This window comes from Galeopterus variegatus, unplaced genomic scaffold (assembly GCF_000696425.1).
Source record: "Galeopterus variegatus unplaced genomic scaffold, G_variegatus-3.0.2 Scaffold4721, whole genome shotgun sequence".
Taxonomy (NCBI): Eukaryota; Metazoa; Chordata; class Mammalia; order Dermoptera; family Cynocephalidae; genus Galeopterus; species Galeopterus variegatus.
Window position 1 is genome coordinate 48886 of NW_007730832.1, and position 27460 is coordinate 76345.

At 36.6% G+C, this 27460-nt stretch overlaps 1 protein-coding gene across 1 annotated transcript in view; it reads left to right on the forward strand.

The window, feature by feature from the left end:
• Positions 1 to 27460, forward strand: part of ASH1L (ash1 (absent, small, or homeotic)-like (Drosophila)) — a gene marked incomplete at its 5' end in the record, with an annotated part of 126394 nt that overhangs the window by 29609 nt on the left and 69325 nt on the right. The window contains 2 exons of the mRNA XM_008588220.1: positions 5901 to 6642; positions 15570 to 15749. Of these exons, the coding sequence (XP_008586442.1) occupies positions 5901 to 6642; positions 15570 to 15749 (922 nt within the window). The remainder of the gene's footprint in view (positions 1 to 5900; positions 6643 to 15569; positions 15750 to 27460) is intronic.

Sequence of the window (27460 nt, forward strand, 5' to 3'; positions counted from 1 at the left end):
AATTCATATCCTGGGTCGTAAAATATCTTATTAAACTTCAAAAGATTGAATTCATACAGAATATATTTTGAGGTCACAATAGAATTAAATTAGAATTTAGTAACCAGGATATCATGAAATTTCCCATATATGTGGAAATTAAACAGCACACTTCCAAATAGCCCATAAGTCAAAGATGAATTCCCAAAAACAAAATTAGGAAATATTTTGAAATGCAAAAAAAAGGAAAACACATAAAAATTTGTGGAGTACAGCTAATACACTGTATATAGCTTACATTATTAAACAACCAAGGTCTAAATCAGCACATGCTTTCACCTTTAGTAAACTAGAAAAAGACGAGCAAGTAAACCCGAAATAAGAAGAAAATTATAAAGTTAAGAGCATAAATAAACAGAAAACAGATCAATTAAAGCTAACAATGGTTCTTTGAAAAATTAAAAATATTTTAAAATTAAATGTAAATTTAAAGTTAAAAATATTTGAAAAATTAAAAATAACTCCAGCCAAAAGAATTAAGAAAAAAGAAAGAAGAAAATATCAGGAATGAAGGAAAGAATATCACTACAAATCATATATACTTTAAAAGAACAATAAGGGAATATTAGGAACATTCTTATGCCATTAAATTTGATAAGTTATATGAAAGGAGCACATTCTTTGAAAGACACAAAAATCACTCAAGAATAAATAACCTAAATATCCCTATGTCTAATAGAGAAATTGAAGTTAAAAACTTTTCTACAATGAAAACTCATAACCCAAATGGCTTCGATCAAAATTCTGCCAAACATTTAAGGAAAAATCATATTCATTATATACAAACTCTTCTAGATAATAGCATTTCCCAAGTCATTTACTGAGGCCAATAACTACCCTAATTGTGAAACCAGGCAAAAGTGTTACAAGAGACCAATATAATTTCTGAATATGGATGCAAAAGGCCTGTTAAAAAAAATTATCAGATTGAATCTGATAATAATTGGATAATATACCTTGACCAAGTGAATTTATTTTGGAACACAAAGTTTAACACTGGAAAATTGAATGATGTATTTTGTGAAATTAAACGAGAAAAAACACATAATTGTCTAATAGATTTAGAGAACACATTTCACAAAATTCAGCATCCATCTGTGATTTAATTAAAAAGAAAAAAACAGCTCTTTGAAAATAGGAATAGAATAGAATTTCATTAACTCTATAAATGGTATCTACAGAAAACCTATAGCTAACCTAATACTTAATAGTGCAAGAGTGAATATTCCCCCCCACCCCCAGAACTGGGAACAAGGTAAAGATGGCCATTCTCACCACTTCTATTCAACATCATGAGGAAGTCCTAAGCCGTTGCAATAAGGCAGTAAAAAAGAAATTAAAGCTGTACAAATAGAAAAGAAAGAACAGGGAAAAAATCTTATTTACAGATGATACGGTCTACAGAAAAATTTCCAAGGAATCTGTTAAAAAGCAGCTGTACCGAATAAATAAGTTTAACAATAATTTAAGATTAAGTTGAACAAATAAAAATCATTGTATTTCTCTATACAAGCAGTGAAGAATTAGAAATTGAAATATAAACAAGATACCACTTATAGACATATTAAAAGCTATGAAATACTTAAGGATAAATTTAGCAAAATATTGTAGGATCAATATAATAAAAAATACAAAGCATTATTGAGAAAAATAGAAGAGTATATAAATGGAAAGATACCAGATTGTTTGGGAGATTCAATATTATTAAGATGTCAGTTTCTGGGCCAGCCCGGTGGCGCACTCGGTAGAGTGTGGCACTTGGGAGCGCAGTGGCGCTCCCGCCGAGGGTTCGGATCCCATATAGAGACCGGTCCGCTCACTGGTTGAGCGCAGTGCAGGCGCGACACCGAGGGTTGCGATCCCGTTGCCGGTCCCAGTACGGGCGCGACACTGAGGGTTGTGATCCCATTACCGGTCACGAAAAAATACAAAAAGGAAAAAAAAAAAAAGATGTCAGTTTCCTTCAGACTAATTTATAGATTCGATGGACTCTTAATAAAATGAAAGATATACCAGATTGTTTGGAAGATTCAATATTATTAAGATGTCAGTTTCCTTCAGACTAATTTATAGATTTGATGGACTTTTAATAAAATTGCAGCAGAATTTTTATATAAATGGTTTATACTATTTATATAAAATTCTATAGATGATTTTTATATAAAATGATCATACTCTATCATTCCATTTACATGAAATTCTTGAAAAACAAATTTCATCTATAGTAAGAGAAAGATCAGTTGTTTTTTCCCTGGAGCTGTGGTTGACAGGTAGGTTGATTGTCTTAGAAAGGACACAAGGGTGTCCTTTTTAGGGTGATGGAAATGTTCTATATTGGTTATGATAAACTTGTTAAAACTCAAAAATTTATACCTAAAAAGAGTACGTTTAATTTTATGCAATATTTTACCACAAAGTAGTTCATTTTAAAAATAAGTTATGTCTAAAACATAGTGCCCAGCATAATGTCCTAGACATAGAGCACACTTTTAAGAAAAAAAAATTGGCAGGCAAGAATTTGGGAAGATGGGAACAATTCAAAAAATGAAGTGAGGTAAATCTAGATGAGTGGCTAAGGAAAGAGGCTTCAAAACATTCTACCCATTTTAGGATTCTGTTTTAAATTGGTACTCATGGATTAAATACATTGGTAAAACTGAGCCATCACTGAAGGGAAAGGAGATAAAAATAATTTCCAAACGTTTGAGTCCAGGATTCTTTCTTCAACTACTTATTAATGAATTATATCCCGGTCATTGGAGATACAAAGTGAGTTTGATGAATAGTCACCACCTTAATGGACCAAACATTGAGAATAACATACATTAAACCACTGATTAAATGTGCGATTTGTGCTATGGAAAGAGAAAGTAGCATGGTAATTCTTAATAGGTGACCTAACTTAAGAGGGTGGGGGGTGTTGCCTGTTCAGGAAGTTCTCTTTAAGGAAGTGATGTTCTCACTGTAAACTAAAGAATGCATAGTAATTAAGCAGATTAATTCATGGGGAAAGATTGTTGCAAGCATGGCGAACAACATTTTTTTTTTTTCTTTTTTTTTTTGTCTTTTTCCGTGTCCGGCAACGGATCGCAACCCTCAGTGTCGCCCCCGTACCGGACCGAGACCGGCAACGGGATTGCAACCCTCGGTGTTGCCCCCGCGCCTCGCTCAGCCAGTGAGCGGGAACCGGTCTGTATGTGGGATCCGAACCCTCGGCGGGAGCGCCTCCGCGCTTCCCAAGCGGCGCACTAGCGCAGTGTGCCACTGGGCCGGCCCACAAACAACATTTTCAAAGACCTTGACTCAAGAAAGAACTTGATGAGTTTGAGGAATTAAAGAAATTCATTATTACTAGAATTGAGGGTCCAAGATAGGATATTAATATGAGATGAAGCTGGAGGAAAAGGTGGCAATCATTTTGAAGTTGTTTTATATAGTAAGAAACCTGTAAAGGGTTTTAATCAGAAGTCAAAACCTGATAAAGTTTGTGTTTTTTTTAAAGGTCAGGCTGTTATGTGAAGATTGGGTTGCGGGTTGGTGAGAGTAGAAGTAGGAAGAACAATGTTTCAGTTAACTATTGCTGAATAACAAACTGCCCTGAGCTTACTGGCATCAAACAATAATAATCAATTGTTATCTCAAAGTTTCTCAGCGTATCTTCTGTGGTTGTAACCAGATGGTGGCAGGCTAGAGTCATCTCAGAGGCTTCCACATTCACATATCTGATGGTTGGTGTTGGCTGTTGGCTATGACCTCAGCAGGATCTGTTGGCCCCCCATGTCAGCACATTGTGTGGGCTTCCGTATAGTGTGGAAACTGTGACCAAAGGGTAAGTGGAGAGAGACAGAAATAGACACCATATAGGTGTGCTGTCTTTTCTAGCCTAACATTGGAAATTACTGCATTCTTACTTCCATTGAATTCTCTTTGCCAAGGCAGGTCACTAAGAACAGGTTATATTCAAAGGGAAATGACTCTACCACTTGATGGGAAAAGCACCAGAAGATTTGTGTAAATGTTTAATAACACAGCAAGTGGTTAGGATATTGCTTTAAGGCAGGAAGATAACATTAGCTAGTGTTGGTGGCTGTAGTAGAATGAAGAAAAGTGGATAGGTTCAAAAAATCAAACTAACATAAGACAAAACTTTGTGATTTGTGGGAGGGTAAAGGAGAAAGAATAGATGATGTACCCTGAGCTTGGATAACCAAATTCCTGTCAATATATATATAATGTTGAATAGTTGGCTTTCCTGTCAATATATATAATGTTGAATAGTTGAATACATAGGGAATCTGGAGGGGGGACAAGGTTGAGAGAGGAGATAATGATGTTAATATGAATTTGAGAAATCTGTGAAATATGCATAAGTAGAGAATTACACAAAAGAAAGGTCTGTTCAGAAAATAGAGATTTAGGAATGGAATATAGATGACAGATGAATGAATTGCCAGAGTGTAGAGTGAGACAACAAAGGAGGTTGGACTGGACAAACTATAGCATTTCAAAGTTGGGGAAAAGGAAGGGGTCATTTTTTGTTTTGGTAATTTTCAGATAAAACTGAAGATTGGTATAAATATTTAGAAGTCACTTACATATTGATGATTATTGAAATTGAGAATAACATATTCCCAGTAGGAAAATGAGTATAAAAGGTAAATAACAAGTACTGTATATTGAGGACCTCTACAGTTAAATTTAATGGAGTTACAAGTAATTGGAAGTTAATCAAAGTGTATTATATAAACAATGTAGGCAGGATTTTAAAGAGTTGTGATACCAAATACAGCTGAGAGTATGAAAAGTTAAAAATGTCAAACTTAGACAAAATTATTAAATGTTATTTGAAGGAAATTTTTGGTAACTTGAGTAAAAGTCCAGTGTAGTCTGATGAGGTTGGAATTTAGTATGCCTAAATAAAGAAGTATCTAGAATAGTATCCCATTTTAAAGTCATATAGCTAAGAAATCCAGTTAATTAGTATTGGAGAAGTATGACCTGTGATCATTAGAAGTAAACTAGGCAGCTTTTGAACTGATTTTTGTCATATTGTAAAACTAACATAGCTTGCCATAGGAGGTTGATCTTTTCCCACATTATTTGTAGTCGTCAAAAAGTTGCCGAGTGGGAGAGATTGGACAAGGGGCATAAGGAATAGGTACAATTTCTAACAGTATATATACTAGTAATATTTATTTGATCAACATTTGTCAACATTGAATCCCAAAAATATGTATAATCAACCATGATTCAATAAAGAAAAGAAAAGTTGCTGAGTGGTGTCTGAAGAAAAAAAGATCATAAAATCATTGGGCCACTAAGAAAAGGTTTATCTAAGACCACTTATTTGCTAATCTTTCTTTCAACATATAGTCTTTCTGAAGAGTTCATAAAGATGTTTATCTATTCTAATTTTAAAGCTTTTCCCAAGAAGAGACTTTCACCCCTAATCCTTTGCATTTAAAACATTGTCAGAAAAAGTGCTGAGCTGGAAATATCTATAATTAAAGTTTAGATCTTTATCTAGACATGTAACTATCAAGTCCCTTACCTTAACTGGACCTTCATTTTTGAAGAATTAAACTGTGTTCCTTCACTCAGAGAGAGAGGGTTGTTGTCTTTAATTTACATATTATTGGGGAAACATGGGCCAATTTTGACTTTAAGATTATGCTTACTTTAATAAACCTTATTCAGAATAGTAAACTGTCAACTTACCTGTAAAAGACAAATGCTATTGTATTACAATGTTTCATCTTGCTATGGAAAATAGAGCAGTATTCCTTATCTATAAAAAAAAGTTATTAAAATAACTAGCTGTGTTCAATTTTTGTCTATATGTAATTTGTTGTCTTTTTTAGTAAATGGAGTTCCCTCTCGAAGTCCAAGATTGGTTGCTTCTGGTGATGACCCTGTGGATAGTCTGCTGCAGCGGATGGTACAACATGAGGACCAAGAGCCCATGGAGAAAAATATTGATGCTGTGATTGCAACTGCCTCTGTACCACCTTCCTCCAGTCCAGGACGTAGTCACAGCAAGGAGCGAATCCTGGGAAAAACAGACAGCCTTCTAGTGCCTGCAATCCAGAGTGACCCTTGCAGTAATAGCATCTCACTCCTTTCTGAAAAGTTGACAAGCACCTGTTCCCCACATCATATCAAGAGAAGTGTAGTGGAAGCTATGCAACGCCAAGCTCGGAAAATGTGCAATTATGACAAAATCTTGGCTACCAAGAAAAACCTGGACCATGTCAATAAAATTTTGAAAGCCAAAAAACTTCAGAGGCAGGCCAGGACAGGGAATAACTTTGTGAAACGCAGACCAGGTCGACCTCGGAAATGTCCTCTCCAGGCTGTGGTATCAATGCAAGCATTCCAGGCTGCCCAGTTTGTCAGCCCAGAATTAAATGAAGGTAAAGAAGGAGCAGCGCTGCACCTTGGTCCTGATACAGTTACAGATGTAATTGAGGCTGTTGTTCAGAGTGTAAATCTGAACACAGAACATAAGAAGGGGTTGAAGAGGAAAAATTGGCTGTCAGAAGAACAGACCAGGAAAAAGCAGAAGCCATTGCCAGAGGAAGAAGAGCAAGAGAATAATAAAAGGTAATTCTTTGTTTAACATATTATCTACTGTAATATATCTATGCAGCTGAATTAATTTTATAACTTTTCATTTTTTACTACGTAAGGCCTGTTCTTTCCAAAAACTTCTTATTTATGGCTGTCCCAAATTACAAATAATAAGTATTGGGGATGTAACAATTCAGTGTAAGCCCCTCACTTTATAGACAAGGAAATCAAGGCCCAGAAAGATTATGTATTTTATCCAGTATAGACCTGTGTGAGTGGAACTGTTCTTACTGTCTTATCTTCTCTGTGCTCTCAACTTTTTATCCCATCATCAAATACATTATGTCTAATAGCATGTTAGATTTATTTTCTTCATAGTCACCTTTTTATATTTTCACTTTTTTCCTAAAGGTATAGAGCAGAAAGCGAAAATCAGCCCCCCCAAAAAGACCATTTTATCCTTTTGTTGTGTACTCCACCAAATTCTTTATTCTTTTTGTGAAGGTATATTTGATGTTTTTCCTCAGTGTTTTTTATTGTAAAATAAAAATACACATAACATAAAATTTACCATCTTAACCAATTTTAAGTACACATTTCAGTGGTATTAAACACATTCAGAATGTTGTGCAACCATCACCACCACCTATCTCTATAGCACTTTTCGTCTTGCAAAACCGAAACGCTGTACCCATTAAACAGTATCTTCCCATTCTTTCCTCTGTGCAGCCCTAGCAACTACATCTTACTTTCTATCTTTATGGTTTTGACTACTTTAAATACCTCATATAAGTGGAATCATACAATATTTGCCTTTTTGTGACTGGCTTATTTCAGTGAGCATAAACTCCTCAAGGTTCATCTTTGTCATAGCATATAGAATTTCCTTCCTTTTTAAGGCTGAATAATATTCCACTTTATTAGTATTTTTCTTATCCATTCATTCATCAGTGGACACTTGGGTGGCTTTCATGTTTTAGCTATTATGAGTAATGCTGCTATGAAAGTGTGTGTACAAATACTTCTCTGAGACCTTGCTTTCAATCCTTTTTGGTATGTACCCAGAAGTGAAATTGATGGATCATATGGTAATTCTAATTTTTGAGGAACCGCCATGTTGTTTTCCACAGTGGCTGTACCATTTTACATTCCCAGCAGCAGTGCATAAGGGTTTCAGTTACTTCATAATCTCACCAACGTTTGTTATTTGTTTGTTTGGTTTTTTTTTTTGATAGTAGCCATTCTAATGAGTATGAGGTAGTATCTCATTGTAGTTTTGATTTGCATTTTCCTAATGATTAATGATGTTGAGCATCTTTTCATGTGCTTACTGGCAATTTGTATTTCTTCAGAGAAATGTCTATTTTACTCCTTTGCCAATTTTTAAATCAGGTTGTTTGGGTTCGGTTTTAGGAGTTCTGTATATATTCTGGATATTAGCCCCTTATGAGATATATGATTTGCAAATAATTTCTCCCATTCCTCAGGTTGCCTTCTCACTCTGTTGATTCTCTTTTGATATACAAAATTTTCTGATATTTATGAAGTCCAATTTGTTTTTTCTAAAAAGCTATGGTAATTAAAACAGTGTGGTACTAGCATAAAGACATACATATAGGTCAATGGAACAGAATAGAGAACCCAGAAGTAAATCTTCAAACATACAGTCAAATGATTTTTGACAAACACACCGAAACCATTCAATGGAGAAAGGACGGTCTTTTCAACAAATGGTGCTGGGAAAACTGGATATTCACATGCACAGGAATGAAGTTGGATCTTTATACAAAATTTAACTCAGAATGGATCAAAGATCTAAATACAAGATCTAAAACTAAAATCTTAGAAGAAGACATAGGGCAAAAGCTTCATGACAGTGGATTTAGCAGTGATTTCTTGGATATTGTACTAAAGTCACAGGAAATAAAAGAAAAAATATTTGATATTTTTAAATGAATCTTTACAACATTCAACATTTGTAAATGGTGTTTCTATTACTTGATACAGCATGCTCATTTTCACTCATATTCTGTATTGTCTGCCTCAGTGAATCCTGTATAAAGAGGTTTTTTGCACCTCTGTGCATGCGTATACATAAAAACTCACTTTTCTTTTTTTCTAGAGAATATATATGGGATTTCTTAAAATTACAAAAATAGTATATGCTTGTTATAAATAAGTCAGTGAAACTAGTAGTTATTCAAAAGTCTCTCTTTTCACGTGATCTCAACTCCTCTCATATCCCATTCTCTCCATGGATAAGACTATTAACAATGTACTGTATATCCTTTCATACCCCCCCCCTTTTACTTTTTTTTAAGATGACCGGTAAGGGGATCTTAACCCCTGACTTGGTGGTGTCAGCACCATGCTCTCCGAAGTGAGCTAACTGGCCATCCCTATATAGGGATCCGAACCTGTGGCCTTGGTGTTATCAGCACCACACTCTCCCAAGTGAGCCACAGGCTAGTCCTATCCTTTCATACCCTTTTGTATACATTTATGTATACATGCACGTGCAAAGGTGTTGTTCTGTGTAAGTGGTATTATGCTATACATTTCTTTTTGTAACAACCTTTTAATGTGACATAGAGATCTTGTTATCAGTTCATATAGAATTATTTATTTCATAGTAGAAATGTATTATCATTTACTTAATTATTCTCCTTCAGTGGACAACATGTAGTTTTTTTTTTTTACATTTAGCTCTTTTAATCACCTGAAATTTACTTTTGTATGAGTTATGAGTTACAGATTTCTTTTAATTTTCTTCTCAAATATTTAAATGGTAGTTGTACATTTATCGATGTACTTATCCTTTCCTTCTTATTTGAAATGATACTTTTATTATATACCAAATTCTTATATATCGTAGGGTCTTACAGTCTTTTTTAATATTTTTATATTCTTTTTTTTTATCAGTCTGTTTTGATACTGTTGTCCTACCACTTTAATTACTGAGGCTTTAAAACACTTTTCTGTCTTCCCAGTAGTTTGAGACACCTCGATCTTTCACTCTAGGAACAGTCATCTTAAAAATGTGCTTCAAAGAAAAGGCTTTAGTTTAGATTAACTTTTCTGTTCCAGCAAATTCTAGTATTATGATCAGCAACACTAAACACATATTTTTCTACAAAATTGTATTCTTGGATTTAAAGAGGTTATGAGGAGAAAGATAGGATTTGGGCCCTCCAGTGATTGTATATGAAAAGACATGACACTGAATTTCCACTGGCAGCACTAGTTTTTTTATTTTTTTCTAACTGGAGCCTGTCATTGAAAGGAACTTCAAAAAGTTTAGGAAAAAAGGAATTAAAAGATAAAAATTAAAAATGTAGACTTTAGGGGCCGGCCCGGTGGCGCACTGCTACAGTGCGCCGCTTGGGAAGCGCGGCAGCGCTCCCGCCGAGGGTTCGGATCCCACATACAGACCGGCCGCTCACTGGCTGAGCGAGGTGCGGGGGCAACACCGAGGGTTGCGATCCCGTTGCCGTCCCGGTCCGGTACGGGCGCAACACTGACGGTTGCGATCCGTTGCCGGTCACGAAAAAAGACAAAAAAGGGGGAAAAAAAAAATGTAGACTTTATTTCTCAACATAAGCTCCATCAAGTTCAATACACTTTGTAAGCAATGATACTAGCTATTCATCCCTAAAGAACTGAGGGTCCTGGGAATTTAACCATGTCAGTGCAGTCTTTTTTACATTATTAACTGAAGAAAAATTGGGTGCCTTTTAAAGATTTTTTTTTTCCTTTTTGTCTTTTTTACTGACCGGTAACGGGATCGCAACCCTCGGTGTTGCGCCCGCACCGCGCTCAGCCAGTGAGTGGGAACCGGTCTCCGCATGGGATCCGAACCCTCGGCGGGAGCGCCTCCGCGCTCCCAGACGGCGCACTCTCCAGTCCGCCACCAGGCAGGCCCTAAAGATTATATTTTTATTTTTTTATTTTTTTTGTCTTTTGTCTTTTTCCGTGTCCGGCAACGGATCACAACCCTCAGTGTCGCCCCCGCACCGGACCGGGGACCAGCAACGGGATTGCAACCCTCGGTGTTGCTCCCGCGCCTCGCTCAGCCAGTGAGCGGGAACCGGTCTGCACATGGGATCCGAACCCTCGGGCGGGAGCGCCGCCACGCTTCCCAAGCGGCGCACTTATCCAGTGCGCCACCGGGCTGGCCCCCTAAAGATTTTTTAAGATTAAAAAACAAACAAAAAAGAATTAGCCAAATCAGGACTGTAAGGTAGATGCCTAATGATTTCCCATCAAAACTCTTACAAAATTGCTCTTGTTTGATGAGAGGAATGCGCAGGACATTGTCATAGTAGATGAGGGTCGGGGAAGGGGGAAAAAGCTGTTCTGAGCATTTTTCTGCTAAAGCTTTGGCTAACTTTGTCCGGACAGTCTCATAATAAGCAGATGTCGTCATTATTTGGCCCTCCAGAAAGTCAACAAACAAAGTGCCTTCAGCATCCAAAAAATAATGTTGCCATGACCTTTGCTCTTGACCCAGTACACTTTTACTTTGATTGGACCAATACCTCTTTTTTTTTTTTTTGTCTTTTTTACTGACCGGCAACGGGATCGCAACCCTCAGTGTTGCTCCCACACCGTGCTCAGCCAGTGAGCGGGAACCGGTCTCCACATGGGATCCGAACCCTCGGCGGGAGCGCCACCGTGCTCCCAAGCGGCGCACTCTCCGGTGCGCCACCAGGCCGGCCCGGACCAATACCTCTTGATAGGTATTGCTGTGATTGTGCTTTTTCTTCAGGATCATACTGGTAAAGCCATGTTTCATTTCCTGTTACAGTTCTTCAAAGAAATGCTTCAGGGTCTGATTTCACTTGTTCAAGAGCTCTGCTCTTGTCTGCAACTCATCTGGGCGCAACAGTTTGGCACCCATCAAGCACAAAGTTTGCTCAACTGTAATTTATCAGTCAGAATTGTGTAAGCTGAACCAAGATGTGTATGGTGTTGGCTGTTGTTTCTGCTGTTAATCGTTGGTCCTCTTCAATTAGGGAATGAAGAAGATTAACTTTTCTTGCAAACTGATGTGGATTGTCTGCTGCTGCAGGCTTCATCTTCAGCATTGTCTCATCCCTTCTTAAAACAAGTTATGCTTTTGAGGGCCGGCCCATGGCTCACTTGGGAAAGTGTGGTGCTGATAACACCAAGGCCACGGATTCAGATCCCTACATAGGGATAGCTGGTTAGCTCACTTGGAAGAGTGTGGTGCTTACAACACCAAGTCAAGGGTTAAGATCCCCTTACCGGTCATCTTTAAAAAAAAAAAAAAACAAGTTATGCATTTGTAAACTGCTGATTTCTTTGTGCCATTGTCCCCATAAACTTTTTGTAAAACATCAGTGATTTTACCATTCTTCCACCCAGGCTTCATTATATTCATGCAATGGAATGTTATTCAGCCTTAAAAAGGATTCCAGTTCTGATACATGCTTTGACATGGATAAACCTTAAACACAATACATAAGTGAAAGAAGCCAGACAAATGGACAAATATTGTATGATTCCATTTATGTGAGAAACCTAGAATAGGCAAATTCATAGAGACAGAAAGTCGAGTAGTGGCTATCAGGGGTTGGAAGGAAGGTAGAATGAGGAATTTTGCTTTAATATGTTCAGTGTTTCTGTTTGGGATAAAGAAGTAGTTCTGGAGATGGATAGTGGGTGATGGTTGTACAACAGTGTGAATGTACCTCATGCCACTGAACTGTACACTTAAGAATGATTAAAAAGGAAAATATTTTGTTATATACATTTTGCCACAATTTAAAGAAAAATTAATATACGTCTGTTTCTGGACTCTATTCTGTTCCATTGATCTCCATTTCTTTCCTTTAGCCAGTACCATCTTATCTTTATTACTATACTTTTATAGAACATTTTGTAATCAGTTAAGTCCTCCAAGTTTTTTCTAGTTTTAGCCTTTCCATATAAATTTATGATTTATCTTGCCATTTTTTCAAAAATTCTGTGGGTATTTGGGATTGCGTTAAATTTGGGGGGAAATTGCCATCTTTTTTTTTTTTCTTCCTTTTTGTCTATTTTTCGTGACCGGCAACGGATCGCAACCCTCAGTGTCGCGCCCGTACCGGACCGGGACCGGCAACAGGATCGCAACCCTCGGTGTTGCGCCCGCACCTTGCTCAGCCAGTGAGCGGCCGGTCTGTACGTGGGATCCGAACCCTCGGCGGGAGCGCCGCCACACTCCCAAGCGGCGCACTGTAGCAGTGCGCCACCGGGCTGGCCCGAAATTGCCATCTTAATATTTAGTGTTTCAAGCCATAGCCATGTTATATTAAGGTCATGTTTGGTTTTTTTTCATTGGTGTTTTATTATTTTCACTCTTATGTACTGCACACATTTTGTTAGATTTCTGTTTTTGTTTTTGTTTGAAATTTATATTGTTGATCTTATTTATAAATTATATTTCTGTATTATTAATTTTGTTAGATTTATACATAAGCATTTAATGCTTTTCTATTGTTAATAGCATCATTTGTTTAATTTCAGTTTCCATTTGTTCACTGGTAGTATATAGAAATATAGTTGAATTTGACCTTGGATTTTGTAACATTTTAGTAGTTTCTTTTTTTGTAGATTCTTTGGGTTTTCTATATAGACAGACATGTCACATATGACAAGAGACAGTTTGTAGTTCTTCTTTTCCAATATTGTTTCTTTTTCTTGCCTTTTTGCACTGGCTGGGACCTTCACTATAAGGTTGAATATACTCGTATCTGATGACAGCAGATATTTGCCGCCTTGTCCCTGATGTTTGGGATACTGTATAGAGTCTTTAAGTTTCACATGTGAGGCAAAAAGGAAATCGAGAAAACTTCCAGCCAGGTCGTTGTTTAGGCCCCGAGGTCCCAGACAGGTTGCTTATGTTTATTTCATAGATAATTTTCAGGGTTTTTAGTTAACTTAGAGGATAGGTAGAAGTGCACATATTCCATCTTTTTCTGGACCTGGAATCACTTATTTTTTTTTTAAGATGTTTTTGATCAATTTAGAATTCTGTTTTGACAGGCTTAGCCGCCTCCCCCCTACCCCCTACCCACCTTCTTTTTCTTTTCTTTTTTTAGCATTCATAGATGATCTACACTCATTCTTATTTTTAATATCCCTCTCTATAATATATAATTTTTCTCTGACTGCTTTTGTTTCCTTCATCAATAGTTTTCAGCAAGTTTATTATGATATACCTTGTTTGTTTTATTTTACTTTATTGTGCTATGGTTTGTTTAGCTTCTTGTAACTTTGAGTTTATACTTTTTATCAGACTTGGAAATTTTTTAGTCATTACTCTTAATTTTTTTCTATTGTGAATGTTACATTATTAAATGTTTGGTTTTTGTTGTTTTCCTTTACAAGTGTTCAACTGTTTCAGTAATCAATTTTTTCCTCTCCTTCTGGGATTCCAATATTCCCGTTATTTTGTATTGTTCCCTAGGTCATTCGTCCTTTTCTTCTTTAAATTAATCTCTGTGTATCAGTTTGGGTTGTATCTGTGTCTGTGTCCTCAAATTCATTAATCTTTTCTTCTTCAATGTCTGGTTTACTGTTAAGCACTCTCCAATATTTCATTTCAGATTTTGCATTTTTCAATTCTTAATGATCTTTTTTAAATTTTTTTTTTTTTTGTCTTTTTGTCTTTTTCCGTGTCCGGCAACGGATCGCAACCCTCAGTGTTGCCCCTGCACCGGACCGGGGACCGGCAACGGGACCGCAACCCTTGGCGCCGCTCCCGCGCCTCGCTCAGCCAGTGAGCGGGAACCGGTCTGTATGTGGGATCCGAACCCTCGGGTGGGAGCGCCGCCGCGCTTCCCAAGCGGCGCACTATCCAGTGTGCCACCGGGCCGGCCCCTTTAAAAATTTTTTTAAGTGTCTTCTGTTTCGCTCTTCGTTATCTTCTTGTTTTCCTCTAAATTCTTGATCATAGTTATAATAGTATTTCAAAGTCCTTTGCTATCTTTGTGATTTCTGGGGCTGTATCTGTTGAATGATTTTTCTTCTGGGTCACATTTTCCTGCATTTTGGCCTGTGTAAGAATTTTTTATTGAATGCGGGACTTGTGAATGTCACACTTTTGTATATCTGGGTTTTGTTGGTTTCCTTTAAAGTTTTCGATTTTATTTTGATAGGTAGTTAACTTACTTGTGGATCAACTTGAATTCTTTTGAAGATTGTTTTTAAGCTTAGTTAGGGCTGACCTTTATTGCAGGGATAGGTAAACCCCCTGACACAGTGGGTAACATTCTCTTATTGAATGCCCTTAGTGTTGAGCAATGTCTTTCCACTCTAAACTGCTGCAATCTGAGTACATACCATCATGTGTGAGCTCTGGGAATAGCTTAGCTTACAGTTCTCTGGTAGTTCTTTCTTCTTCAGCCATATGGAATTTTACTCTTCATATGCACAATTTAGTATTTAGCAATATACTAAAAGAGACCCATACACAGATTTCTAGAGGTAATTATTCTCCATAGCTTTCTTCTTTCTGTTATTCTTTCTCATGAATTCCAGCTACCTCAGCTCTAATCTTCATGCTCTAATCTCTCTTTCTTCAGCACATTAGTTTTGCCATACTCTGCTTGGTTTCTGCTCCTGCACCACAGTCATTCTTAGGAAGCCAAGGTGGTTGTATGACTCACCTCATTTTTTTTCCCAATTTTCTCAGGGATCACAGTGCTGCACTATTTGTTGTCCAATGTTTGATAATAATTGTTTTGTGAATTTATTCTAGGTTTCTAGTAGATTACTGTATTTCTATTGCTTTTTATCTGGAGGACAAGTCTGTTATCAATTATTCCAACAAGGTCAGGTGGAGAAGTCTCCATATCTCTTTTTTTAATTGCTGTAATTTTTTAAAAATACACAATCATTTGCAGAAAAATATTTTTTTCACAATAAAATTGTCTTTAAACTTCTCTTTCCAGCTTTACTGAAGCTCCAGTTGAGATTCCCAGTCCTCCCGAAACCCCAGCCAAAGTTCCTGAACCTGAAAGTACCTTGCAGCCTGTGCTGTCTCTCATCCCAAGGGAAAAGAAGGCTCCACGTCCCCCAAAGAAGAAGTATCAGAAAGCAGGGCTGTATTCTGACGTTTACAAAACTACAGAGTAAGTAGTAGTACCCTTCAGCTGACATTCTTTAATTACCTGTTACTCTTCCATATTTGGAAAACATACTTTGACAAAAAACAATACACATGTATCATCAGTCTCATCACAAATACCTCAATATTCACTGTACTCATGATACTGCAATATGTTATATAGGGATAATTATCTACCCTAATTTTTATCTTCTCTCTGTCTTTCTAGGTTACATTTCTATAGTTTGGATTCTAATGATGAATATTTTATTAATTAAAAGTAAGAAAAATGACACCATCTATGTAACTAAAATGATATTGTTGATCATCTGCTTCATTTTGTATTGACTAAATGCTATGTTCCATGAACTTTGCCAGATGAAGAAAATACTGTTTTTACTTTTAAGAATTTTATATTCCCTTTGCAAAGTATAACTTGATAAGCACTCTGATAGAGAATTTTTTAAGCACCAAAGAGATAGATATTTATTTCCCTTTAAAAAAAATTTTTTTTTAATTCTTTTTTTTTTTTCTTTTTTGGCAGCTGGCTGGGCAGGGATCCAAACCCTGACCTTGGTGTTACCAACACCATGCTCTAACCAAAGACCGGCCAGCCCTATTTCCCTCTAAGAGAAGTTGTAAAGTATTCAGTATATGGTTCATATGGTACTTTCACAGAGTCCTCAGGGACTTAGACTCCTTTTTTTTTCTTCCACTTCAACACTGTGCTTGCATTTCTATGGTAACCTCATGTTCTGAAATGGCTGCTAGAGTTCTGCCATGAGTTCTTTATTACAGACAAAAAAGAGGAAGGGGAGCATAACCATGCATCTTCTCTGTAAGGAAACTTCAAAACTAGTTTTATATAAATTGGCTAGAATATATGTCACATAACCACACAAGACAGGCTGGGAAATAATGGTCATTATTTCAGGTGACAATATCTGTAAAAAAATCAACATTCTGTCAATAGAAATGAGAAAATAGAAATGCATTTTGGAAACGCATGTAGTACAGTTTTAATTTAAAGCAATATTTTTGTTATTGGTGCTAGAAAGCACCAATATATGTCAAGTTTTCTGCTAAATAAAGCTCAAGTTTTACTTTTGTTTTTACTGTACATTTTCTTGATTAAATCCTAAAAATGGAGGAGTAAAATGTTAATAAAATCAGATGGTGCATCAGAAAATCAGAATCATCAATCACATCAGTGTTTTAAAAATGTCTTTGGTCAGAAAAAAGGTTTTGCTCTGAACATGGCCTGAAACATCACTGTATTTATGTTACAACTAGCTCTTTATCTCACAGAAATCAGTAGGGAAAAAATGGTTTATACTGGATTATTTTTAAGAACATTGATCAGTTTAATACATGTATACATTCTTGAAAGCTATGAAGCCAGTATATTTTTGTGAGCTGGCTGTATTTTGTTGCTCACACATTTATTTAATTAATAAACTTTACATTTAGAGCAATTTTAGGTTCACAGCCAAACTAAGCAGGAAGAACAAGAAATAATTTTTCCCAGTCTGTCTTGTCTTCTCATTCTCTTGGCATTTGTCTTTTGCAGAGCACGTTTTAGGGGAAGGAGGTTGTGCTTTTGTTTTGTTTATTAACATATTCTCTTTTGTTGCTGAGTGATATTTAATAGTACCAATATGTCACAATTTGTTTACCCATATGCTAGTAAATGGACACTTGGATTGCTTACACGTTTTTTTGTTTGTTTTATTATCAATAATGCTTTTGTGACTATTTATAAAGAAGTCTTTAGGTGGACAAATATTTTCATTTTTCTTGTAGAAAATAAGAAAAAGTAGGATTGCTGGTTCTTTACAAAGATATGGCTACACTGTTTCCTAAGTAGCTGTAACAGCGTTTCCAGTAACATTGTATGAGTTTGTTACTCCAAATTCTTTTATTTTTTATTTTTATTTTTAATTTATTTTTTCATAGACATGTTTGTGGGGTACAGTTTATTGATTCAATACATGCATATAATGTATAATGATCTAATCAGAATAGGTAGCATATCTGTCACCTACACATTCATCATTTCTTTGTGGTTATAACATTTTCTGCCTATTTTGCAATATACAATACAATATTATTAACTATTATCACCCTAGGGCACCAGAACTTATTCTATCTAACTGTATCTTTGTAACTTCCTACCTGTCTACCAACCTTTCCCCCTCCCCCTTCCCTTCCGCCCTCCCTTTCCCTGCCTTTGGTAACCACTATTCTGCTCACTATTTCTACTCTCTTTTTCTTTTTTTTTTTAAAGATGACCGGTAAGGGGATCTTAACCCTTGACTTGGTGTTGTCAGCACCACACTCTACCGAGTGAGCCACGGGCCGGCCCCTCTTTTTATTTTTCTTAATTGGCCCATGATAATATATATTTATGGAGTACAAAATGATATTTATGTACATTCATACTATGTGCAATGATCATATCAGAGTGCTTAGTATATCCATCACCACAAACATGCATCACTTCTTTGTGTTAGGAACATTCAGCATCATTTTGACTAGCTAATCAAAGATAAACAGTACTTTGTTGTTAACTGTAGTCTCCCTATATTACTACAGAACCCTAGATATCATTCTTCCTATCTCTCTAACATTTTGTATTTGCTGACTGCCCTCTCCTCATCCCCTCTTTTCTATTCCCCCCACCAGTCTCTAGTCACCACTATTCTACCCTCTGCTTCTAGGAGATCAACTTTTTTAACTTTCACGTATGAGTGAGAACATGTGGTATTTCTGTCTCTGTGCCTAACTTATTTCACTTAACATAGTTTTCTCCAAGGTCAGAGCCTTGATAAACATTGGACTGCAGGTGTCCACTCAACATTGATTTCCATTACTTTGGATATATACCCAATAGTGGGATTGCTGGATCATATGGTAGTTTTATCTTTAGTTGTATGAGTAATCTCCATACTGTTTTCCGTAGCGGCTGTACTAATTTATATTCCCACCAATAAGTAAAAGAGTTCCCCTTTCTCCACATCCTTACCAGCATTTGTTATTTTCTGTCTTTTTGATGATAGCCATTCTAACTGGGGTGAGATGATACCTCATTGTGGTTTTTATTTGCATTTCTCTGATGGTTAGCAATGGTGAGCATTTTTTCTTATGCCTGTTGATGATTGAATGACTTCTTTAAAAAAATTTTTTCTCAGTTCCTTTGCCCTTTTTTAACCAGATTTTTTTTTTTTTTTTTTTTTTTACTATTGAATTGTTTGAGTTGTTTGTATATTCTGGATATTAGTCCCTTGTTGGATGCATAGTTTGCAAATGCTTTCTCCCATTCTGCAGGTTGTCTTTTTGCTGTGTTACTTCCTTTGCAATGCAGAAGTTTTTTAGTTTGATATAATCCTACTTATTAATTTTTGCTTTTGTTCCCTGTGCTTCTGAAGTATTATTCATAAAGTCTGCCCAGACCTATGTCCTGAAGTATTTCCCCTATGTTTTCTTCTAGCACTTACATAGTTTTAGATCTTACATTTAATTCTTTAATCAATTTTTAGTTGATTTTGGTATATGGTGAGTGAGAGGACTCTAGTTTCATTCTTTTGCATATGAATCTCCAGTTTACCCAGCACCCATTTATTGAAGAGATTGTCCTTTCCCCAATGTTTGTTCTCGGGTCCTTTCTCAAAAATCAGTTGGCTGTAGGTATGTGGATTTATTTCTGAATTCTCTGTTCATTTTCCATTGGTCTTTGTGTCTGCTTTTGTACCAGTACCATGCTGTTTTGATTACTTATCTCTTCGTAGTGTATTTTGAAGTCACGGAGTGTGATACTCTCTCTTTGGTTCTTTTTGCTCAAAATTGCTTTGGCTATTCAGGTTCTCTTGTTGCATTGAATCTGTAGATCACTTTGGGTAGGATGGTCATTTTGACAATATTAATGCTTCCAATCAATGAGCATGGAATGTCTTCCTGTTTTTTTGGTGTCGTCTTTAATTTCTTTAATAAATGTTTTATAGTTTTCATTGTAGAGATGTTTCACCTCTTTGGTCTAATGTATTCCTAGGTATTTTATTTTTTTGGTTGCTGTTGTAAATGGAATAGCTTTCTTGGCTTCTTTTTCTGCTCTTTCGTCGTTGGTGTATAGAAATGCTACTGATTTTTTTATGTTGATTTTGTATCCTTCACCTTTACTGAATTTGTTTATCAGGTCTAAAAGTTTTTTCGTAGAGTCTTTATGTTTCTGTATATGTAAAATCATGTCATCTACAAACAGGGACAACTTGACTTCCTCCTTTCCAATTTAGTTACTGTTTAATTCTTTCTTTTGCTTAATTGCTCTGGCTAGGACTTCCAGTACTATGTTGAATAGAAGTGGTGGGAGTGGCTTCCTTGTCTTGTTCCAGTTCTTACAGCGAAAGCTTTCAGCCTTTCCCCATTCAGTATGATGTTAGCTGTGGGTTTGTCATATATAGCCTTTATTGTATTAAGATACTTTCCTTCTATACCTAATTTGTTGAGAGTCTTTATGACGAAGGGATGTTGGATTTTATCAAATGCCTTTCTAGATCTATTATGATCATATGGTTTTTTCCTTTCATTCTGTTGTTATGATGTATTACATTTATTGATTTGCATTTATTGAATCATCCTTACATCCCTGGGATAAATCACACTTCATCATGTTGTATACTCTTTTCAATGTGTTGGTTTTAGTTTTAATGAAGTTCAGCTTATTAATTAGTTTTTTTTTTTTTTTTTTTTTTTTTTAACAGTTTTTGACTTTAGTGTTGTATCGAAAAAGTCATGGGCATATCCAAGGTCAATTAGGTTTTCTCTTATGTTATCTTCCAGGAATTTTATAGTTTTGCATTTTATATTTAGTCTATGGTCCATTTTGAGTTAATTTTTGTGAAGGGAGTAAGGTCTGTATCTAGATTCATTTTTTACATGTGGATGTGCCGTTTTTCCAGCGCTGTCTGTTGCAAAGACCATCTTTGCTCCATTGTATTGCCTTTGCTCCTTTGTTAAGGATTAGTATGTGAGTCTATTTCTGGTATCTCTATTCCATTCTGTTCCATGGATCTGTTTATAATTTTGCCAGTACCATACAATCTTCATTACTGTTGGTTTATAGTAAGTCTTCAAGTAGTGTTAGTACTTCAAATTTGTTTTTCTCTTTCAATATTAAGTTGGTTATTCTGGGTCTTATGCATCCCCATAGAAATTTTAGAATCACTATGTTAATAACTACAAAATAACTTGCTGGGATTTTTATTGGGATTGTATTAAGTCTGTAGACCAAGTTGTGAAGAAACCAACATTCTCATAATATCAAGTCTTTCTATCCATTAACATGGAATCTCTCTCCATTTATTTAGTTCTTTAGTATATTTAATAAAAGTTTTGTAGTTTTCCTCTTATATATCTAGAACATATTTTGTTTGATTTATACAGAAGTATTTCATTTTTGTGAGTGCTAATGTAACTTATTTGTGTACTGTTTATTTTCAAAACTATGTTAAATTGTGTCAAAAAGATAATCCAAGACTATGGATTGTTACCTTGACCTGTGTTATTTGCATTGCATTGTGTTGTTACCCTGTGTTATTTTTAAATTTTTTAAAAGCTCCAATACCTTTTCTGTAGAATTGTATAGTTCTGACTCTAGGCTTTATCCTCATGAAAAATGAAAAATTCTGCTAGAAATAGCAGAATATTGAGTGTATTCTGGCATACATTCACATCTCAACAATCTATTTCTAAGCTTTGGTTTGAGTCAAATCTTTTCTTTTCCTTCTTTCTTTTGTTTTTCCTCTCTCCTTTTCTCTTTCTCTGTCTTACTTTAGAATCGAAGGAGACAGATTACTTTTTGAGAGATTTTAAAATGAGACCTTTCTTCACTATGCTTGTCTAGAAGCAAAGTCACAGTATCAAAATTTTAGAACTAGAAATGGCTTTGATTCTTCTAGACCTCATTGTTGATTTGATAGATGGGAAAATTTTGTTCAAGTCACAGAGTTAATTTTTTATCAAAAGCAAGTTTAGGGCTGGCTGATTGGCTATATTGGTTAGAGCACAGTGTTATAACACCAAGGTCAAGGGTCAGATTCCAATACCAACCAGCTACCAAAAATTATAAAAAAGCAGATTTAGAATTCAATTTATCAGTTCCAGTCAAGATGACAGAATGGACAGTCCCCAGTGTCACTCTTTCCCACAAATCAACCAATTTACAACTATAAAAACATAACAACAGCCAAGCTGGGGCTGCTGGAGCTCAGGGGAAGAGGAGGAGAGACCTACAGAGTTCATGAAGGTGGGAGAAACCACAATGAGAGAAAGAAAATACTGCTTGGAGCGTTTCGGGCCATGGCCGCTTTAAGCCTGCCACTGCTGAGCACATGGAGCAGGAGCCAGCAGAAGCTGCAGCTGTGCCCTTCAGATGGAGATGCTTTGAGGCAGCAGGGGAGAAGAGGGCCTTGGTGGCCCCCAGGCCAGCAAGACCACTAATAGGGTTCTTGTGGACCCACACAGGAGTGAGGAGCCAAAACAGCTGAAAAAGGGGAGCCATTCAGAGGCCAGTGAGTCATCGCAAAGGACCAGCACAGGGCCCGTCCCATTGGAACTGTTTGGAGCACGGGTGGTGGGGGAGACAGGCCCACCAGGAGAACACTGGGACACAGCAAGGACAGCCAATCCGCCCCTCAGTCGGCGCAGGACCACTCAGAGGAGACTGGTCAGGAATGCAGAATTGTATGGGGTGCAGTTTGATGAAAAAACTCAGTCCCAGATCAGAGTTTCTACACAACCCAGGTGCGCCAGGTCTCTGGAGAGCCAGAAGTACCTATAAGGTCAACCATTAAACCCTAAGCTGCACAAAAAGCCTTCCCTAGGGAAACAGCAGTAAAGCAGCAATTTAGATCAACCACACAGCTCAAGTACTGGTTCCCACAGGAAGTTCCCCCGTTTTAGAAGTAAGCAAAGGACAAAAAATTAGTTCCGGCCCAGGCACACTGCCAGTGCCTCGGGCCCCACTTGGGGGCCAGAGCAATGGAGCCAGGGACTGGACACCTACACCCACCTACCCACAACCAGGCACACCGCCAGCACCTCAGGGCCCTGCCCAGTGGCCCAGGGACTGGACACCCCCCACACACACAACCAGGCACACTACCAACCCCAAGGAGCATGCCAAAAACATCACCTCCATGTGGGTAACCCACCACAGACACCACAATAGCCATGCTGCCACGAAAGTGGCTGGACGTCACAACCACCACACAGATGGTCCAGCAGCCACTGGAACGCATTGACACAAGGAGTGTCACCAGCAGAGACCAAAGAAAAGAAGAAGATGTCTGTCTCCACAAAGTCCATTCCAGAGTGACAGAAGAAGCAGCTGCTCTATGATAATATTGGGGAAACTGAACACACCTCTCAGCATTGGACAGATCATCTAGGCAACAAATCAACAGAGTAACCATTACTCTTTCAGAGGGAGAGAAGAAATCAAGGGTTATCAGTGGTGGGAGGGGGGATGGGAGAGGGGGATAGGGAGAGATTGGACAAGGGGCATAAAGAATAAGTACAATTTGTAGCATTATACATACTAGTAATATCGATCAATATATGTCAACATTTAATCCCAAAAATATGTATAATCAATTATAATTCAATTTAAAAAAGAAATTCAGGGGCCGGCCCGGTGGTGCACTGCTACAGTGCGCCGCTTGGGAGTGCGGCGGCGCTCCCGCCGAGGGTTCGGATCCCACATACAGACCAGTTCCCGCTCACTGGCTGAGCGAGGTGCAGGCGCAGCACCGAGGTTTGCGATCCTGTTGCTGGTCCCGGTCCGGTACGGGCGCGACACTGAGGGTTGCGATCCGTTGCCGGACACGAAAAAAGACAAAAAGGAAAAAAAAAAAAAAGAAATTCAGTTTGTGATTTTTATTTCAATCACTAAGCAAATGAAAAGATCCTGAGAAAAGTTTTTAAAACAAAAATATTGTGGTAAAATATACGTAACATAAAATCTACCATTTGCCAATTTACCAATGATTTTTACAGATACCATTCAGTAGCATTACGTACATTGCATTGTTCTGCAAGCCTTAATACTGTCTATCTGCAGATTTTTTTCATCCTCCCAAACTGTTCTCTTTTTAGAGTTTGAATTCTAGTCTCTCATCCACTGCTACCCAGATTAGATAATTTATGTAAAATGCAAGATATTGACAAACTGATTCTAAAATTTATGTAGAGATACAAAAGACTCAGAATAGCCAAGTCAACACTGAAGGAGAAAAACAAATTTGAAGGCACTAAGACTAAATCTTAGTTCATTCTTCTGCATCTCTCTTATGTTTCCTATTCTTTTTTTCTGGTATACAGTTTTATTGCGGTAAAACACACATACCATAAAACTCAATTAAAGTATACAATTCAATTGTTTTGTGTTACACTTCTCGCTGTGTAACGGAGATGCAAAAAAGATTACTCAAAGCTACATGAATGCAATGAGAAGCCCAAAGGGACTGGACCTCAGCAACTCCTCTGTTAAAAGGAGAAACTGGGTCCATCCCCGATTCAAAGTTAGCTTCTGTTTTCATTGTAAAAACAAGGACGTTTCACAAGAAAATTCAGTTGATTCAATCATTTCAAAAGAACACAAAGACATGGGCAACGTGACAAAATTTATCTATGGCTAAGTATAGCTTAAACAATAGAAACTGGTAACATCATTAAAACTAACAATGTGATGTTCTAAAGTACAATTTGTGAAGAGCTAAGTTGGTCAAACTGTAATCATTATCTAATTTAAAATATAACCTCTCCTTAAATGATTTAAGCAAGAGTTACATTCTTATGATTAAATCTAAGTATAATTGTCTCTAAAGTTTCCACCAACAAACAGCTTGCCCATAGCAAACATTTTTCACATTTTTCCCTATAGCGATTCTTTAATCTCTTAACAAGATCAGTATGTCAACCACCTGTTAACTCTAAACCATCAAAGTATACAATCTTGTACCTAAACAGTGATTTGAGTTGATTTGATGGGCTTTTGCCCCCTATGTGTAAGCCATTGCTTCCTACCTGAGAACTTTTGTCCCATAAGTTGATTAGCTAAAAAACCCTATACTTTGAATCTGCTGAAAATCAACATATATTTGATTAGAATTGATTAGATGGGTTTTTGCCCCCCTAGCTGTAGGCGATTGCCTCCTAGCTAAGGACTTTTGTCCCATAAGTTTTTTAGCTAAAGAGCCCTGTCTAATAATCAAATGAGAATCAAGATTTCTAACACTCTACAGTTTGGGGTATATTACATTATTAATTTTTAATTGATATAAAATATATAATATAAGATTTGCCATTTTAAATATTTTAAACATTCATTGAGATTAATTTTATTCACAGTGTTGTATGACCATTGTCACTATTTATTTTCAAAACTTCATCACCCCAAACAAAAACTCTGTAACCATTAACAATAACTCCTCATTCCCCATACCCACAGCAACTGATAATATCTAATGTACTTCCAGTGTCTGAATTTGCCTATTCTAGCTACCTCATACAGGGATACTTCAGAAAGTCCATGGAAAAGTAAAATTGAAAAATAATGTAAGCTTTTCCACAAACTTTTTGAAGTACCCTTGTGTAAGTATAATCATAAAATCTTTGTGCTTTTGTGTCTGGCCTATTTCATTTAACATAATCTCCTCAAGGTTCAACTATGTTGTAGTATATAACAGAACTTCATTATTTTTTATGGTTGAATAATATTCCATTATACATATACCACATTTTTTTTTTAATCCATTCTTCTGTTGACAGACATTTGGGTTGCTTTCACATTTTGGCTATTGTGAAAAATTCTGCAGTGAATATTGGCATACAATTGTCTGTTCAAGTTCCAGCTTTTAATTCTTTGGGTACCTACTTAAGAATAAGATTGCAGGATCTTATGGTAATTTTATGTTTAGCTTTTTGAGCATTCCTGGTGGCTGCACTATGAACTGTTTGTTGTGCACTTAGGTTATTGATTTGCAATTTTACTTCTTAACATATATGTTTATCCTATATATTTCTCTCTTAGCACTGCTTTTACTGCAACCCATAAGGGTTTTTTTGTTGTGTTTTCATTTGTTTCAAGATATTTTCTCATTTCCCTTGTGATTCATTTGACCCTTTGGCTGTTTAATTTCCACATGTGTGTGAATTTTTCATTTTTCCTTCTGTTATTCATTGCTAGTTTCTTTCTTTTACAATCAGAAAAGATAACTCTGTATGACTTCAGTCTTTCTTAATTTATTAAGACTTGTTCATGGCATAACATATGGTCTATCCTTGAGAATGTTCCATGTGCACTTGAAAAGACTGTATTCTGGTGTATTGGGGTGGAGGATTCTTTATATTCCTGTGAGCTGTAATGTTTATAATGTTGTTCACATCCTCTAGTTTCTTATTGATCTTCTACTTGGTTGTTGTAGCCACTATTTAAAGTGGCATATTGAAGTCCCCAACTATTATTATACAACTGTTTATTTACTCTTCAATTCTGTCAGTGTTTGCTTCATGTAATTTGTGTCTTTGATGTTTGGTGCATACATCTTTATAATTTTTATAGCTTCATGGTAAGTGGACTCTTTTATCAATATAGGATGTCCTGTTCTAACAGGTTTTGACATTGAACTTGGACTTAAAGTCTATTTTTATCCAGTATTAGTATAGCCTTCCCAGCTCTCTTTGGGTTACTGTTTGCATAGAATATCTTTTAAGTAATTACTAATAAGGAAATATTTCTTTAATTTTGTTAACTTGTCAGTAATCACATCTAGAAGTTGCTTGTTTTTGTAAAAGGAGTAAATAAGATTGCATTAAGAGAAATGATTAAAGCACTCTCCACATGTGGTTTGGCTTCTAATGTGGGGTCAAACATATGCCATTACTGTGTACCTTCTGAGGAATTATATAGATCATGATTTATGAAAGGTTAGTCTGCCACTTAAGAATAGGAAAGGATTGGGAGAGAGTCTCTAATCACATTTAGATTATTTTGTTTGTGGCTGTCATTGAGTAAGCAGCAGCTACGTTGCTCTAGCCCCCTCTAGTGAGAGAACAATAAAGATTCCTAGGTTCTCCTTCAGGAATTGTGTGTCACAAACTCTATAATGCTATGAGAATTCAAGGAAGAGAGAAGGAGATACAATTTGGTGACAGAAATTGGGATTTATGTGTTTATTTTTTATTTATTTAATTTTTTGGCAGATGGCTGCTATGAGGATCTGAACTGTTGACCTTGGTGTTATCAACTCCATGCTCCAACCAATTGAGCTAACCAGCCAGCCCAAGGGATTTATGTGTTTCAAGTATTAGGATTGAGAATGGTATCATCAAGGCAGTAGTAATGATAGCCTATAAATTAGAAATATGGGAGGTGAAATAGCCATAAATAATACTTTTAAAAATACTTTTTAGTTGATCTGGGGCTTATCTCAGTTGGTTAGAGCACAGTGTTAGAACACCAAGGTCAAGGGTTTGGATCCCCATACCTGCCAGCAGCCAAAAAAGAAAAATAAAAAATAAAAAAAAGATCTGAAGTCACTTTGTCTTTTTAAGAAAATAATACGAGCAATTTATGTCTTGACCATATCTTAGAAATTGTCTAATCTGGGCCGGCCCGGTGGCGCACTGGATAGTGCGCCGCTTGGGAAGCGCGGCGGCGCTCCCGCCCGAGGGTTCGGA